Source organism: Beta vulgaris, chromosome 5, assembly GCF_026745355.1.
Source record: "Beta vulgaris subsp. vulgaris cultivar EL10 chromosome 5, EL10.2, whole genome shotgun sequence".
Taxonomy (NCBI): domain Eukaryota; kingdom Viridiplantae; phylum Streptophyta; class Magnoliopsida; order Caryophyllales; family Amaranthaceae; genus Beta; species Beta vulgaris.
In genome coordinates this window covers 57,966,011-57,984,462 of record NC_079206.1, presented here as the reverse complement: position 1 = coordinate 57,984,462, position 18,452 = coordinate 57,966,011, and the positions used below count along the sequence as shown (strand labels likewise).

The 18,452-nt window shown below is 34.2% G+C and overlaps 1 protein-coding gene and 1 long non-coding RNA gene across 2 annotated transcripts; one reads left to right on the top strand and one right to left on the bottom strand.

Moving 5' to 3' along the window:
• The first annotated feature begins 352 nt into the window (after positions 1-352).
• On the top strand, positions 353-760 carry LOC125497991 (uncharacterized). The gene is made up of 2 exons (XR_007274763.2): positions 353-505; positions 613-760. It is a non-coding gene; the product is annotated as an uncharacterized LOC125497991 (long non-coding RNA).
• Positions 761-13,057: 12,297 nt separating this feature from the next.
• LOC104908099 (transcription factor PRE3) lies at positions 13,058-15,575 on the bottom strand. Its single transcript, XM_010697175.4, has 2 exons — positions 14,659-15,575; positions 13,058-13,614 (listed from the first exon to the last, which is right to left on the bottom strand). The coding sequence occupies exons 1-2, from the start codon at positions 14,785-14,787 to the stop codon at positions 13,465-13,467; spliced, it is 279 nt and encodes a 92-aa protein (XP_010695477.1). The 5' UTR covers positions 14,788-15,575; the 3' UTR covers positions 13,058-13,464.
• Between the last annotated feature and the right edge of the window lie 2,877 nt (positions 15,576-18,452).

The following is an 18,452-nucleotide window of genomic DNA, read 5'->3' as shown; positions in this document are numbered from 1 at the left end:
CCCAATTTATTTCTAACCCCATAACCAGCACCCCTCTTAACATTACTCAAAACCCTAAAGCTTCTCAAAACCAACCCGCCTCCCTTTCGTCCCTCTCAACCCGCCTCCCTCTCTTTCTCTCTCCCTTTCGTCCCTCTCAACCCGCCTCCCTCTCTTTCTCTCTCACTTTCGTCCCTCTCTTTGTCTCTCACTTTCGTCCGACGATCTGCTTCAGTTCGCATCAACCGACGATCGAAACTTCGACGCCATGACCTTCAGTGAGCGATCTTCAGCGTTGACGACACCAACAACAGCAACAACACTTCGAACAACTAACGAATCTTCAGCGGACGAACGAATCTTCAGGTAACTTATTTTTTTCTTTTTCTTTTTCTTGTTTTTATTCGCCTGTTTTAATTTTTCGTAATTTGTCATTTTTTTCAGAATTCAGATCTTGTTTGAAGACCTCGTTTTTTCATTTCGTGAATTTTTCAAAGAACTCATTTTTTCATCCTAAAATCTCCAGGTAACTTCTTTTTTTTCTTGTTATCCGCCTGTTTTAATTTTTCGCAATTTGTCATTTTTTCAGATGTTGTTTGAAATCTTCGTTTTTTTAATTTTCGTGAATTCCAGATGTGTTCGAAGTATAACAACGAGAAGGAAGATCAAGATGTGAAGGAAGCTCCAACATTTTTTTTACTATTATTGATAGATTTGTTTTTATGAATTATTGTAATATATATGTTCTAAAATTCGAAGCATTTTCGTTTTTATTTTTCCAGATCTGGTCGAATTTTTCTACAGTATTGTTATTAGTTTTATTTGATTTTCAATCCTCTATCTCTTACATCTCCATAGTCCATTACCTTTGTGGTTTGTATTGTTATTAGTTTTTTGTACAGTATTCATTTCCTTTTCAATTACTGCATTCGTTATTGTTGATTCAAGATGGAATTTGTGTAGAATTTCTGGCATTTGTTAGTTTTTTTTAATAAAAAAAAAAATTTTTTTTTTTCAAAAAATCGCAATTTGCGTCGCACGTGGCCCAAGGTGCGACGCAATTACTCATCTGCGTCGCACCCTAGGCGATGTGCGACGCAAATTACCCTTTGAGCTTGGTGATTTTGGCTGGTAAGATCCACTTGCGTCGCACCGTATACAGGTGCGACGCAAATAGGTGAACCATTTGCGTCGTTTCCGCATACGACGCAGATCGTTTCTGAGTCATTTGCGTCGAGGGCTTTGGCGTCGCACCAAAGTCCGACGCAAATAGGCGCCTCACATCCGACGCAAATTGCCTTTTCTGTACTAGTGTAACATGCATTATAAGCAAGATGTTATCTTTATAGTTTTATTAAATTATTCTATTTTGTCCCCTCAAAAAAAAAAAAAGAATTATTCTATTTTGACTTTCATACTTAACAATGTACATAATTTTGACCCTTAATAGAAATTGATATTATGAAATTATGTATTAAAAAAAATTCAACAATATTTTACTCGATCCCAAATATTCTCAATAATTTTTAATTAGAGAGTGACTAAGCACACTAATGTAGATGGGATTCGATCCCAGATCTTGGTTAACACACACAAGACTCTACCGAATGTATAGAGTTTTGTGGGCCCTACATGTTGGGGGTAAAGTAGTGCGAAATTTGGAACTAAAATTTATCAAATAGAGAATAAAATAAAGTAGAAGTAAGAAAATCATTTGCAAACAAGAATCTAAACCAAAGTCGGAAGATATTTTGATAATAGAGTGAATATGCGATATGTTTTGATATACGTTTTTTTCACCATATATCCATGACAATTTTTTTTTTGCACCATATATCCTTTCAACTTTTCAAATTCACCATATACCCCCCACAATTAATTCAAAAAATACATCGACTTACCCTTTTAACTAACGTTATTAGACTTTCGTTAGTCATTAACCCCTGATCCCCCCACTAATCCTAATTAACTAACCTAAATCTATCCGGCAACCCTAACCCTAACCACCCATCCCCCACCCCTTACCCCCACTACCACATTACCCCTTCACCACCAACCCCTCACCACTAGGGATGGAAGTGGAGCGGGTCAAGTAGGAGACCCGCCCCATCCCCGCCCAAGTGGGACGGGGATGGGTCTAGGTTTGGCGGGGATGGGGAGAGGATGGGAATTAAAATCTTACCCGTAATGGGTGGTGGAGCGCGCAAGTATGGATTTTATCCCCCCCCCCCCCCCCGCGCCCCATCCCCGCTCTCCCCACATACAAATGATTAAAATTCTATTTTATATACTTACATTATTAATAATTTTATCTTGCAAAACATAAATATGTGGGTATGTCGCAGGTACGAAGCGGGAGCAATACCCATGTGGGTGGTGGGGGCGAGGGTGGGGTTGGGTATGAAGCGGGTGCGGGTACCCATGCAGGTGGGGGGGGGGGATGGGTATAAATACGTACTTGGTGCGGAGGGGATGGGTCTGGAATTTTCCCCCGCAATGGGTGGTAGAGCGGGGATGGGGATTGAAATTTTATGTGAGGTGCGGGTGTGGAGGTACCATCCTCCGCACCCGCCCCGCCCAATTACCTTCCCTACTCACCACCACCCCCTCCCCTAATGTTGTTGACCCCCTCCCCCTTCCTCTACTGTCGCGAACCCCCTCCCCAACTGTTGTTGCGAACCCCTTTCCCTCCCCACCTGTAGTCGTACACCCCATCCCTTTCCCCCGCTAACCCCCTCCCCTTCCCCTACTGTCGCATTCCCCCCATTTTTCTCCATTTTCAATTTTCTCTATCCTCTAAAAGCCTCTTTTTCAATTTCTCCGATCGGAAAATAACAAAATTTTGGTGTTAGAAAACAACAAGATTTTGAGAATTTGAGTAACACGAGAAACACAATGATTGGTGGAAGTGAAGTTGATGATGATGAACAACAATTGGATACTTCACCTCCTTATCTCGCCAAATTCAAACTCTCAATTGTAGGTAGGGAAGGCAGGGGGTTCACGATAGGCCGACAACAAGGGAGGGGGAGGGGAGTTCGCGATAAGCCGACAACAAGGTAGGGGGAGGGGGACAGCGGGAGAAGAGGAGAGGGTGATGGTGGTAGTGGTGGTAAAGGGGTTGTGGTGAGGAGGTAGGTGAGGGGGTGATGGGGCCTTGGGGTTGTAAGAGGTAGAGGAGGGGAGGTTAGGGTTGGGGTATTAGATTAGAGTTAGGGTTAGAGTTAGGGTTAGGGTTAGGATTATGGTTTGATTCAGGTTAGTTAATTAGAGTTACGAGAGGATTAGGACCTAATGACTATCAAAAGTCTAACGCCGTTAGCCAAAAGTGTAAGTGGATGTATTTTTTGAAAAATGGAGGGTTTATGGTAAATTTGGAAAGTTGAAAGGGTATATAGTGCAAAAAAAAAATTGTCAGAGGTATATGGTGAAAAAACCTTTTGATATATTAGTAAAAAAAAAGTTAAATTAGAATGGATTATACTTGATGACAAAATTAAAAAGGATGGAACAACTAATAAAAACAAAGTATTTAATTTTGTAAGGAATTCTAATAGTTAACTTAGCTTTAATTTACTTTTTTGTGTGTAGAGAGAGTCATATGGACAAATGACATGGACGAGATTGGATCTAGGTCTTGGGTAGGGGTGCTAATTGAGTTGAGCAGCTTGTGATCAACTCGGTTAATACTCAGTCAATGCTCGGCTTGAATTTGCTCGACTCGAGTTCGTGATCGACTCGAGACCTTAATGAGTCTAGTTGAGCAAGCTCCAACTCGACTCAATAAGCTCGCAAGCAACTCATTAAATTTTTTATATAAATTGTTGAAATGAGAATGAAAAAAAAAAATATACTTAAAAAGAAAGTAAGGTAAACAAGTTGGAAAGGGGGAGGGAGAAACAATGCATAAAACTTATATATATCCCACATTGCTAGAAAGACAAAAAAATCAAAGCCTATTTTACTTTATAAAAATATGGTGGCTTAAATAAAAGTCTCACATTGGTTGAAAATTAAAAACCAAAGCTTCTTTTTTTTATAAAAAGGAAGGATGACACTTGAGAGTTTAGGTTGAGCTTGATGGGTTTGTGTTGGGTTGAGCATAATGAGCCCAAGTCGAGTTGAGCTTGACGAGTTCGAGTCGATCAATCGAGCCGAGTCGAGCTTAACGAGCTCGAGTCGAGTACTCGAGCCGAGTCGAGCACTCGAGCCGAGTCGAGCATCAATAATTCTTATCGAGCACGAGTCGAGCTGGGAAATTTTTTGCTCGATGAGTTTCGTGTCAAGCCGAGCACGAGTCGGTCGATTTTCAAGTCGAGTCGAGCAGACCCCAGCTCGCGATCGACTCGTTCGATTAGCACCCCTAGTCTTGGGTACCACCTTCTAAAACTTTAACCAACTAAGTTTATTAACATCCATATAGTTAATTTTATTGATAAAGTATATTTGGGGTATGATAGATCTCTTCTATTCACCAGAATCACCACCCTCTATGACTTTTCATGTCCTTTATGTGGGGAGAACTGGGAATAATAATAAAAAAAAGTCTATGGGAGAAGTTCTTTGACGATATTGTGTGGATATCTCTTTGCAACACTTATTATATATCAAATGTCAAAATTAATAAATTTTGGCTATGAATTCTCACTATTATTCTGGAAAAAAATAGCTAAGTGTGATCTTCTTAGATTTATCAGAAGATATGTAGGTCTTAAAAATCAAATTTCCATAATTCATACCAATACATAATTAAAAACATTAGTGATTATAATAGTGAATCTATCTCTATTATATAAGTGAAGGGGGGAGGAAGATGGTGTCTCCTCACAAAAAGTCTAATATACCCTTACTGATTTAAATTGCCATATAACATTAAATAGTCTTTTCTTCTTCCTACTTGTCATATATATTGAATAAGTTAATAATAGAATTGTATTTCAAATTTCAATTAAATATTAAATTAAGGAGCGAGAATGAATTTTTCTTCTTAAATGTGTAACAAAATTTCTTATCAAATAAATTGGCAATATAACTTGATTGAAATAATCCGTACAAAAAATAAAACTTGATTTCATATTCAAATTATAATGATAATATTTTAAAATCTAATTGTTGATTATTATTCGGTAATCTCTATTATATAAATCAAACTCTTCCACTTTATTAATATTCAACGATTGAATTTGATACACAAATACTTTCACTCTTTTTGAGCACAAACTTTCTTATGCTTTGTATTTCCTTCACTTATATAATAGAGATTAGAATAATGATAACTAAGTAACTAAAAAAAGCAACAAAACATTGATCTAAGAAAATTATATTGAAAAAATTAAAAACCATTACAAATATTTGCTCTAATCATTTTTTTTTGTAGCACTGATGAATAACTAATTGAGAAAAAAAATGTTAACATGACACGCAAGCATAGCGTGCAAAAAATACTAGTACTAATATGTTAAAAGGCGTGTCTCACAATGTATACGCGCCACGTGAAACCTCTCCTGCTCCACTAGAATTGTCTAGTGTGTACATATGTCATGTTAATTAGCAAAAATAAATTGACTTGCAACAAAATTTGAAGCTGCGACATCTTGCTATTATACATAGCATAATTATTATCATCTCAACCAACTTCTAGTCATGTTTTCAATGTCTTCATTATTGTATTTGTACCTTTTAAATGTTGAATTTTCTTTATTATATTTTAATATGAATGGAAAAAAATTGTGTATCAAGTTTGGAAAAAAAAAAGTACCATCCCGAGCAATGTAAGAGCCTAAATACTAATCTATAAAAATATATTAAAAGGCGTGTATAAACAAGAAACTGTGCCACGTGGCGCACTTCCTAGGGAGTTTTAGTTCATGTAATATATGTCAATAAATTTTTTTAGAAATTGCGTAGTATAGGGTTTGATCCCGAGACCTCAAGTACATATACTAAAGTCTTAACCACTAGGTTAAGTTGTATATAGTGTTATTATCATAAAGTATTATATTAATAATGAATTTTTTCTTACCCGAGGCATAACCCGAACCTAATAACTAGTTAAAAATGATTACAAGTGTTGTATGAATTATGGTCCTCGAAGAGAGAAAATAAATTGTTAGATATAGTGATATACCGCAACAACTCCGTTCAATGCAACAAAAATTCATTGGAAGAACCCCTTTTGGCTTATTTCCCTGGATCCTTAGTTACAACAATAACCCATGAACTTGTCTAGCTAGCGAGCATGCATTCCAAGATTAATGCTCATAAATTTTTTACGATGCAGACACTCCATTTATCTATAACTAATTGTTAGTCATACTGTTTCGGAATGCTGGTGTCTGGATCGAAAAAAGGAGTTGTGTAATACCTAATACGTACATTTCCTAAAATAAAATAAAATTTTATTATCATGCCCCCATTGGCCACAATCTAAAGTATGGATCAAAGTAATGAAATAGAGAAATATGACAAGAAGACTACTATTATAGAAAACTACTCCTATTTTTTATCCTTTTTTTTGCTAAGTAAGAAAGAGATTGATTACACACAAAAAAATTACAATTTAGCTATTTCATGACAAAACGAGCCATTAGGTCGGATCCCAAAGCCAAAAAGAGCAACACATACTAGACCATTACAGGCTTACAAACCATTCTTGATCAACACTAGACACCTTTTGTGGCATAACAACGACAATTTTTTGCCTAACAATCTGCTTCAACTGACTAAATATATGACTAACAATATGAACAGTACAATTCCAATAAGCATTATTCCTACACTGCCAGGTGAAATAAATCACAGCAGCAAGACCAGCAAACAACACAATCTTTTTAAACTTAATTAGTCTTCCTGCTCTGCTGAATCTAGTGCTACAAATGAACAAGGTCACCAGTGGCAGCTGTGATCCCCAGCCACTCTTTAACAGCTCTCATCAGTCTCTTACTAAAATCACACTTAAAAAACAAGTGTTCATGTGTTTCTGCACCATTATCACATATGCTGCAAGCATCTGAAGAGGCAATACCTATTCGAGCCATCTTTGCTTTGGTGTGAAGTCTAGTCTGAACAGCTAACCAAGCAATGAATCTGTGTTTTGGTGTATTTAGTCTATTCCACACCATATGATCCCAGTACACATGCTCATGCTCCATGGCTCCAATCATCTTATGATACACTTGCTTAGTAGAGTAAGCATTCATAGCACAGAATTTTGCACTGCTAAAATGTTGCTGCAAAAACCTGCTTAGTTTCACAGAATTTCCTCCAATACCAGCTGCCACTAGCCCTTGGAGTATAAATCCACCAATCCCCATCCATCAGATACACTACCTTTATCCATTTTACCCACAGGTTCTCTTGATTTGTAGCCAAGGCCCATACATACTTACCCATACTAGCCAAATTCCACATATGCACATTTCTAAAACCCAAGCCACCATGAGTTTTGCCACAACACAGTTTATCCCAAGCTATATTACCTGATTTAGCTGTATAAACATTTCCAGACCAAAGGAAAGCTCTGCACATTTTCTCAACACTTTGTAACACTTGCTTTGGAAGCACATAAACATGTGCCCAATAGACAGGTAGGCTCATAAATACTAAATTAATTAGTTGGACCCTAGCTGTATAGGACAGGTGTCTTGAACTCCAAACTTTGATTCTTGCAATCATTTTCTCAATAAGAACCTCACATTGAGCATTAGAAATCCTTTTAGAACAAATTGGCACACCTAAGTATCTAAAAGGCAAATGACTTGTCTGTAATCATGATAGATTGACAATCCTATGCACATGATCTTCATTCATAGCACAACAATAATAATAAATGTCTGACTTACTCACATTTGCTTTTAAACTAGATGAATCGGAAAAAAGCTTGAAAGCTTGCAAGAATAAGTATACAGAGTAGAACTCACCCTTACTGCACAATATCAAATCATTTGCAAAGCATAAATGTGACAACTTGAGGGCTTGACATTTAGGATGAAAGTGAAAACTACTCCATATTACTCATCATCCCAAGTATTCTAGATAAATATTCCATACATATTACAAAAAGCAAGGGAGACATAGGGTCTCCTTGCCTCAAGCCTCTTGTTGAAGTGAAATATCCTTTCATGGATCCATTAATCATCAAGGAGAACTTAGGTGTAGTGACACACTCCATCTCAATGAAAGCAGTAGGAAATCTTGAATGAATGAGCATTTCATGTAGAAATTTTCAATCAACTGTGTCATAAGCTTTTTGAAGATCAAGCTTTATTAAGCAACTAGGCTTAGCAGATTTTCTACCATATTGCTTAACCATGTCCTGAACCACCATAATGTTGTGAACAATATATCTTCCATGAACAAATCCCCTTTGGTTCTCAGCAATAACATCAGGTAATACACATCTTAATCTACTACAAATAAGCTTAGTAATGCATTTATATAACATATTACAACATGATATGGGTGTGAAATCACTTACAGTGGTAGGAAATTTACTCTTAGGAATAAGAGTAATTATAGTTGAGTTCAATTCTTTAAGTAACTTCTTGTGAGCAAAAAGGTCAAGGACAACAGCTACCACATCTGTTCCAATTATCTCCCAGTCTTTATAAAATTGAGCCCCAAATCCATCTGGCCAAGGTGCTTTATTTCCGAGAATTGAAAATAAAGCCTTCTTCACCTTTTCAGCTGTATAAGGTGAATTCAGGAGAATTCTATGCTCGTAAGTGATCAAAGGACCACTTTGGACAATTTGTTGTATCCCCTTCTTCTTATGAGCATGAGTTGTACCTAATAACTGCTGATAATAGGAAAAAAATGCCTTATCCACACCATCAGCCTGATCTTGTCAAACTCCTTGAGCATTAGTGATTGCATACACTTGATTTTGAACTTTTCTAGCCTTGATGCTCTGATGAAAAAGGGTTGTATTTTTGTCACCATTCTTGACCCAGTCTAACTTGGCCTTTTGTCTAAGATATTCACTGTAAATTTGATGCTTCAAATGATGAAGCTTGGTGGCATCAAGCTCTGCATCAGCATATTCTACTTAACCAGGATGTCTATGCATTTCCTCCTACGTTGCTATCATTTCATGATAGGCTTCATTATCATCAGCTTGCACATCTGTAATTCCTATCTTATTGAGATTTTTCAAAGCAGCTTTCACAGATTTCAGGTTTTGCACTACAACATACATGTTAGTTCTTTCCACCCTCCTATTCCACTGGTCCTTAATAATTTCTTTATACTGAAGAGCATGTCTCCACATAGTAGAATATCTAAATGATTTTTTGCCACTATCAACTCTAGGATACACTATGAGCAATGAAGAGGAATGATCAAATTCACCCTCATGCATAAAACTAACTTCAGCTGTTTGGAAGGCCTCTTTACAAGCTATGTTAACCAACACCTTGTCCAGTTTTGAATAAACTCTACTATATCCCTGTTGCTTGTCATTCCAAGTGAAGAAACTCCCTGAACTTCTAAGATCATCAAGACAACAAACTGCACAACAAGTATTAATTGGATTCATCTCCTGAGCCCTAGCAAGTGCACCGGCCAATCCTCTCATTAGGATATCTCACACAGTTAAAATCACCAAGAATGATCCAACGGTGTCTTGTCTGAAGCTCACCTAAATCATGCCACAAAACCTCCCTATTCATGCTTTGATTAAAAGCATATACAAAAGTACAGTAGAACCCCGTCACCACCACTTATTGGTTCAATAAAACAATGCATTAATTGACTTGTTGCTTTGATGATATTTACCTGGAAAATTCCAGGTTTTCAAGCCAACAAGATTCTGCCATTAGCATGATAACTAATGTTGGAAGAGAAACACCACCCCTGAAACATTCTTTGATACAACTCACCAAGGTGAATAGCCTTCCCTTAGTTTCAAGAAAGCCAACTAATCCAACAACATGTTTCACGATGAAAGCCTTCACTTCAATTTGCTTCTTTGGACTATTGACTCCCCGGACATTCCAACTTAAGATCCTATCCATGAGAGGTGGAAGGTCCCCCTTCCCATGTCATCACCTCCATTTATCTCCTTAACCAGTTCTATGTCACCTTGCACACTTTTCTGGACCTCAAATTAAATTCCAATGTCCAAAGACTTGGTTGTATTTGTAGGTTTAGGTTGACCGACTCTAACCCTAATAGGCCTTAGAGCTCACTAGAACCCCTCCCGATCTACCTCATCATGTTTCCTCTGTGGAGAACTACCTCTTTGAACTGCAACACTGCCATTATCATGTTTCTCTCCCTGGTTCTGTTGTGGCTTCTTCACCACTGCTTATTCTTAGCCCTCTTGCAATTATCAGTGTGATGCCCTAGAAGATGACATGCTTGACATTCTATAGGTTTCCACTCATAGTGCACATCCACCTGAGTTCTAACTCCATATTCATTGACAAAGTAAATGTGATCAGGAAAGACCTAAGCCAATTGCACCTCCACTGAGACCCTAGCATATTGCACCTTATCACGCTTCCTAGTAGCATCATCACGCTACAATGGCTTACCAATTTGATCCACAATCTTAAACAAAGATTTTTCTCTCTAATATTTGAAGCCAATCTTCAATTGAATCCAAATAGGAATCGATTTAAGCTCCTCATTCTCTACATCCATGTCAGGGTTCCATGGTTTAACAATCAAAGGTTTGCTATCAAAGGAATAATTTCCTTGCAGCACTTTATCTCTATTATCAGCAACATTAAACCTCACAATGTAGATTCCTTTCTTAATCACTGGCACTTAATCAACATTAAAATTCTTCCATATACGATGGATAAATCCTTCCATAATATAACTTGAATTGGAGGATTTTGATCCAATAACATAACATATATCACAACTGAATTCCGAAAATCTATTTCCTCCTGAATATCTTCAATCTCAACTTTAACCTCATTATCACTAATTTCGTTCTACTCAATTACATCAACATCAACAAGAGGATGTGAAATAGGAACATGAGAGAACGATACCTCATTGTGCTCTTTGTTTCGAGTCTTATGAAGAGAATCAAGCCACGCATTAAACGTGTGTCGAACCTCCAATTGTTGTTGCAAACTACGAATTGAAGATTTTGGCGTCAAAACCTCACCCAAACCAAAATCCAAAGCTTCAATTCCCATTACTTCATCAATGGAGCGAGTTTTTAGTGCCTAAGAATCCGATGATGCATGGACCTTTTGGCTTTGTTACTTTCTTCCCAGAACCTACTTTCTTCCCAAAACCTCCAGACTTCTTTGCCATGGCAATGGCAGACGTCGAAAACGTTTACCGAGAAAAAATTGGAGGGAAAACAAGAAGAATCAATGGAACAATAAACTTAGAGAGAGGAGAGAGCTTCTTTCTCCTGTTTTTCATCTTTGTTATTTGAAATATTGACACTATTCATATTTAGAGAATCTTTATAATTTTTAAGAAAAAATATAGTGATGTGGGGTCTTGTTTGATTCGTCTCAATTAGTACTTTATTTGTATTCAATTGTTATAATTTTTCTAATATATAATGGAAGATATTTATGTTGAAAGAGGTGCAATGGGAGTCGCACACAAGAAAGTAAGAATAAAAAGAGAGAAGTATTAGTGAATTCATGGTTATTCCTTAACCATATGGGCCGGGCTTAGAGAATTAGCGAATTCGCTCTTATGTATGTAAAGGATACACGTTTACCCACTTATTATTATATAAGTAAAAGAACTCCGTAACCTACTAAAACATCTTATTTGGACGTTTCATGTTTGGAAATATTAGCTGAAAATAAACTAAAATTGAAAAATTAACTGAAACTAATGATAATATAAAGTTGAAACTAATAAGGTGCTGGAACTGATAAGATAGCTGATCAGCTTAACTGTTTGGCAACATAGTTGCTTAAGTTGATAAATTATTTTGGCAAAATTAGTTATAACAGTAAAATTTCAGTCACTTGGTTTTGAAACAGTAAAAAGTTTAACTTACCATTTAAGTCATTTTAATTTTTAACCACCTGAAATTTTATTTTTTTAAAAAAATCCCCAAATAGTACTGATCGGTAAGAACGTAAAATATGTTAGCACCTTATCTTTTAAGGTAACTAAAATACTTCCCCAAATAGAGCCAATAGCTGAAAACTTACTACAACATTGATCCCAAGTAGCTCAGTGTCATGAGTTAGTCTTGTATGGCCTAGTCCACAATAATATTATCGTGGAGCAAATCCACTTATTTAACATAGTGATCCTTTTTTTTCATATAGTAACCTTTTAAAATCTTAAGTTACACTATACATCTACAATCTATCATAGTGACCGTTTTCTTAATATAATCACTCTTTCTTATATTAGTTTATCATCATATATAAAAGTTTTACTTTGTGACATAGTAACCTTTTTCTTTTCACATAGTCAAACTTTACTATCTATGTCTACTCATCTTATATATCTATTATTTATATAGGGACTTTTATTTTTTTGTATAAATCACATGAATTAGCATTAGGTCCACACTAAATTACTGTGCACCAGGTGTCCAGGTTCATATAAGTTTTTTTTTACTAGTTATAGTATATGAAGGTAATTTTATAACCGTCACGGCGCGTTTGGTAGTTGTAAATAAATTGTGGTAATGGGAATGGATTTTAAGTGTAATTTTATTAGGTACGTACCCATAAAATTTCCATGGGGAGACTTTTTTTCTCCATGGGCCAGCAATCTCACCCCTAAACTTGTATTTTTGTCTCTAAGCGGAAGCAATTTTCATTATCACTCATTACCACCTACAAGGTGGTATTGGATGGGAATGAAAATTCAAGAAGGAAAATGGACACTTTAGAATGAATTAGCATTACCATGGAAATGGAGAATGATATTCTTTACAAATTTACACACAAATTTATTCCAATTACTACCATTTATAACCAATTAACTACCAAACAGACAGTCAAGGTTCACAAGTTCAAACTTCCGGAAGCCGATATGTTTATCAGTATATGTTCTTCTTATACGCTTAACAATCATATAGCTAAGTGTTTCATTAACATTGTTGATATATCAACTAACAAATATAGTTACATTTCGATAAACATAAGTTGCTTTATGGTATATAGCCAACAACTAGATGATATTCATAGAGTACAAAAAGGGCTATAGTATAGTAGTACCAGAAAACAACCATTCCCTTTTACACAGAATGAAGCTTGCTCCATATTATTATATGATTTCATGCTCAAAGGAGCTTCCGAATAATAAAAAAACCTAACTGCCCTACTACAGCTTCCATTAGCATCTAGGTAGTGACACAACCCTAGGGGTGGGGGGCAAATTATACTGGAAAAAAAAAACCAAAATAGTTGGAAATAAAGTGAAAAGCATGAAATTAAAGGGGGGAGATTTAAAAAAAAAAAAAAAGAACGACAAGAAAGGGGAGAAAAGTACACAGAAAATACTAAGTAGTACTAGTAAGTAGTAAGTATCCAATTATTATTGCAAAAGTAAACTCCTAATAAGTGCAGCTTGAGTTGTATCTGTATTTTCTAACAGCTGTGACAGTCTCTCGCTCAAGTCATCTACTTCTCTATGTAAACTTTTTATGTAATTGCATGTTTCCTGCAATACTCTTGATGCTGATACCTGCAAATGTAAACCATTTTTTTTGTAAGTTTTCCGTTTGTGCATTTTTATTATTTTGTGGCTACATGCAAATTGGGTATGTAATAACCCCTTAAGGGATTGTAATAATTCTGATTTTACACTATTTGGAATGATTAGCTCATATTGAGAATTTTTATTTTTCTAGTGGCGTTCGATCACATAAACCATTGACAACTGCTTAAATGACTAGTTTTTTGTTGAGCCGGATTTAGTTATCACGTTACTAGTTCAAATTAAATACATAATTTTGGACAGAGTGAGTATAAGAGTATAATTTGAGCTACATTGATATTTGCTCACGTTCTTAATAAGAGTGTAAAACCATTTATTATGTTTACACCTACAACAATTGACTTTCAAAACAAACCTACCCCAATTGTCAACTCAAAGTTCTTTTTTTTTTTCTTTTGAAATTTATTAAAAAATTCAAATTAGACCCTTAATAGATGCACTATAGTGTTTGAGAATTGGATTTTCTGTTATTCAAGATTGTAGAGCTTTGATTTTATGAATTTATGATCAGATATTATAGAAACTTTCTCCTCCAAAAAAAAAAATTACTTGATGATAAGAATTTTGCACATTTGAATTAATGCCAAATAAAATATACATCTCATAAAGCGAATGGATCTTATCTGTTAACCAATTTCCTGCATTATTAGTTTAATACTAATCATAGTATTTATTTATTAGTTAGTCTAATCTAAATACAAATTGGATGTTAATCATGATAAGAAGGTTTTTTATGGTCAAAGTTAGAAAAACTTTGATCACAAAAGTAAAAGAGGGGAGAACAAAAACATATGCATCAAAAAAAAATTAGAGGGTAGATCTATTTTTAAGTACTTGATGCTATAAGATGGAAAAATCTAAGTATTTGCATCAAAAAAATTGAAGTTAAATCTAGTTTAAGTAAATGATCATAAACTCCAATTAGATGCAAAAACAAAACTAAGGAATTGAAAGAAAAAAATGCATGCATATAACATTGTTTCATAAAATAGAAAAAAAAAAAAAAGTAACCTTGTCAGGGCGTCGAGCGTTATGGAGCTCAGGAAGAAGTTGCTGCAATTTGCAGACAAGATCTTGAATTTGATCATCTGTAATTCTGGAACCTCCAGATTGCCTAGAGCGTGACCTTCTGCTAGACATTATACTTCTTTAAAGAAAGATGTTTTTATGTTCACTTGGAAATAAAAACTTTAGGTTATACAGTAGAGTATATATAAGTGTGTGTGACAGTGTCAGATGAACTAACAATATAATGAAATGTTGTTAAAGATAACGAAATATATGTATATATTTGAAGATGATCCAAAAAACAAAGAAACAACAAGAAAAATATGGTGGGACAATTTGGAGGAGACAAGGTATGGAGTGAAAGAGATAAGTGGTGGAGTTAGAAATATGGAGTTTTGGAAGAATTAATGTAAAGAAGAAGAAGAAGATAGATATAGATATAGTTAGCACGAAAATACAAGTGGTGGGATAGTGTGAAATTTTGAAGGGAGACAAATGCATGGGAGAAATAAGTGGGTGGGAGTTTGGTATTTAAATAGGGTTAGTTTTAGGGTTGAAGAGAGAGAAAACAAGGATACGCCATACTGGCATCAGGCATGGCAACCCCTCTCTGTGTGTTCCCAAGTTGGGGGGTTTCATCTATGGAGAGAGAGTGGACTTGGAACACTTTTTTGTGACAAAATAAAAGAGGGTTTTCTTTTTCTTGGTGCTCAGCCAGCTCTTTCTTAGTGTGTCAGTCCCTACTCATCGATCTCACACTTAGAAATATGCTCTCTCTTTTTTCTTTTTTTTCTTAAGTGTGGTACTTGTACTTCTTTTATTTGATAATTTGAAATCTTTTGTCACATTATTTGTATTATTTTTTTTGATAATTATTCTCCTTTTTTTGATATTTGCGATATATGAAAATGAAACATAAACCAAGAAATAAGGAGAAAAAGTGAAACATGTCTCATATTTGATTAATTAAGAATAAAGAAAAGTCTTTCTTGTATAAAAACTTATCAAAAAGAGAAATGTTTCAAGTTTATGCAGCATCCCAAAAAAATACTTTGCGAGAATTGATTAAAGGAGATAATTTTAAGTCTCGTCAACTATAATCTCAAAAAATAATAAAACAATGAACAAATGGAACGAATAAAAGAGATACAAAGACGTACATTTACGTGAAAATCCTATAATAGCTAGGGAGAAAATCACATAGTATATATGTACTAAGAATCAAGATGATCGATAATAATGGTGATAAAAAGCTCTCAAGATCTCTCTAAACCTATTCCTCTCTCTAATATGAGCATTGTACGCCTAAGCAGCCTAACTTGTATAAATTTTCAAGTTTTTCTACACATATATATTAAACTTATTTATTTTATTTGTTAGTTTAGTTCCATTAATAATCATCATCTTCTATCTATGAGATTATTCGTTCTTATATATATGAATAATTTATATAATTAAATAACCATTGTTGCGACAAGATTATGTAAAATCGTGACACCCTTAAAAGAAGTCTTTTTTCAAGAGATCACGGTAAAGTGATAAATGACATGTTGAAGTGTGTATATATCTATATATATAGGAATAGGATAACGTGAGAACCAATCCTTATGTTGAAAAACTGCAACATAGAATGATCAGAAAGTTTCTTAAAATGATCAAAAAGATAAAATGAGTAAAAACTTCTTAAAATGAGTGAAAGCAAATGAGCAAAAAGTTATTAATTGAGCAAAAATTTGTCAAAATGATCAAAAGTTTCTATAATGAGCAAAAACTTTTTAAAGTGAGCGAAAGTTTCATAAAATGACCAAAAGTTTTATAAAATGAACAAAAATTTGTAAAATGAACAAAAGATCGATTTTCAATTTTCAGTTTAAGGTTAGTTTTCGGTGGCTCTACCTCTATATATAAAGACATATATAGATTCTGGTAAAAGAGAGATGTTGAATCTGATTGATTTTATTTTATTGTACAAGTTACATGGTTTATTTTGTAACGAAGGATTGTTTAATTGTATGTGTTTATTGTGATATATCTAATAAATGTGTTTATTGTGATATATTACAAAGTAAATTTCACTTTTAAAATTTTGAGCTCTGCATGCCTTTCGTTGTCTCGCAGTATCATGAAGTAACCATTGGGGTTTAACAATACCATATAATTTTTGAAACAATATTTTAAAGGATCAAAAAAGGGATTACCCAAAATTTTTGGAGGCTAGGGGAGAGAAGGCTGATGTTTCCATTCTACAAATAATAGCACTAGTCCACTAGACTCTCTTTTATGATTATATACTCAGAACCTTTTTACTAATAATTTTAGGAATTATGTATGAGAACTACCCAAGATTCCTTTCGCGCGTGATATGGCAAACTGCATTACAGTTTAGTTATCTATATATGGCAAAATTATATTTTCCCTTTATAGTAAGTTAGTTGTTAGACAACCATATATGATTCACTAGTCTATAAAAGTTGTACCAGCCTCATTTTTAAGTCCGATTATTTCCTAAGACCTTGGTGTATCATGTGTTAGTTTAATTTTGCCTCAAGGAGATTAGATTTTAGCTAGATTCTTAACTGTTGTATTGTTTTTACAAAGAACTACTTATAATAAAAGGGAAAAAAGAGGCTATGCATATGCTATTTTTACGTTAATATATATAAGTTTTAAATATAATAACTTCGAGTAATAAGGCTAATAAGTTTATATGAAATTGATATTATAGATAAAAGATATTATTAAGAATTAATGTATACCAGTAAGTTTAAATATTAAATGACCAAATATTTAATTCTTTATCAGAATAAAGTCTCGCATATAATCGAGAGTAAAGAATCAAGGAATTTCTCTCACAATTCTAATATCTTGAGAAGCTTTGATTTCATTATTATCTAAAACCAAATCATAAATCATTTGGATATGAAATGAAATAACAAGTAAGAAAATTGAGTTCATGTTCAAGAAATTATAGATAAAAAGAGCACATCTTCAATCCACTACATGCTTTTACTTGATTCAGAATTATATGACTATTCTACTTTTGGGCCCGAAAAAATCTTATAGATGCAGTTATTTTCAATAGAAATAAATAAATAATAAGTGTTGTCCTTCCAACTGATTTGCTTATCGCATATATTTTTTAATTAGAAAAATTGGTGCACAATGCCATATTTTTAAAAATTTATAACTTCATACCTTGCGTATTTTAAATGAAGTATATTTTTCAATTTATTTCATCATCTATTGATACAAATTACAAAAATATATTACTAGACTCATAGAATTACTAGTATTATAGTTAATTTTAGTTTATCTTAAATGTATATCTTACCCACTCAGACCACTATTGTTTAATGAAAAATAGTGAGAATCACATACATAAATAAATTGGAATTTAGTGTACAAAAAAGAAGTTAATTAGACAAAAGTATCTTCAAATAAAAATTTATATAAAAGCACTTAAAAGTTAAGAAAAGATACATAAATTAAAAGTAAGTGATATCTCTTGAACACACAGTTTGACTAGAGACCAACGTTCAGACAACACATTTATTATGCTATTTTATTAATATTTTATATATTATCTATATAGTATTAGCAATTATGATATAAAAAATCCAACTTTGGAAAAAAAAAGAGACCTGACACAATATTCTCATTAACAAGTTATGAAGCATTTGATGATTTACCCATTATTGGCATGCATGATCAACATCTAGAAGTGAGTCCAAATTTGCAAGTGACTCAAATTGCAATTGATTTATAATAGAATATAGTAGAAGTATAGTAGAATAGTA

What these genes read in the sequence shown, in the direction of transcription:
- LOC104908099 (XM_010697175.4), bottom strand. Translation starts at nt 14,787, where the DNA reads ATGTCTAGCAGAAGGTCACGCTCTAGGCAATCTGGAGGTTCCAGAATT. An exon ending in ACGCTCGACGCCCTGACAAG is followed by an intron (nt 13,615 to 14,658) that starts GTTACTTTTTTT and finishes TTACATTTGCAG; the next exon opens with GTATCAGCATCAAGAGTATT.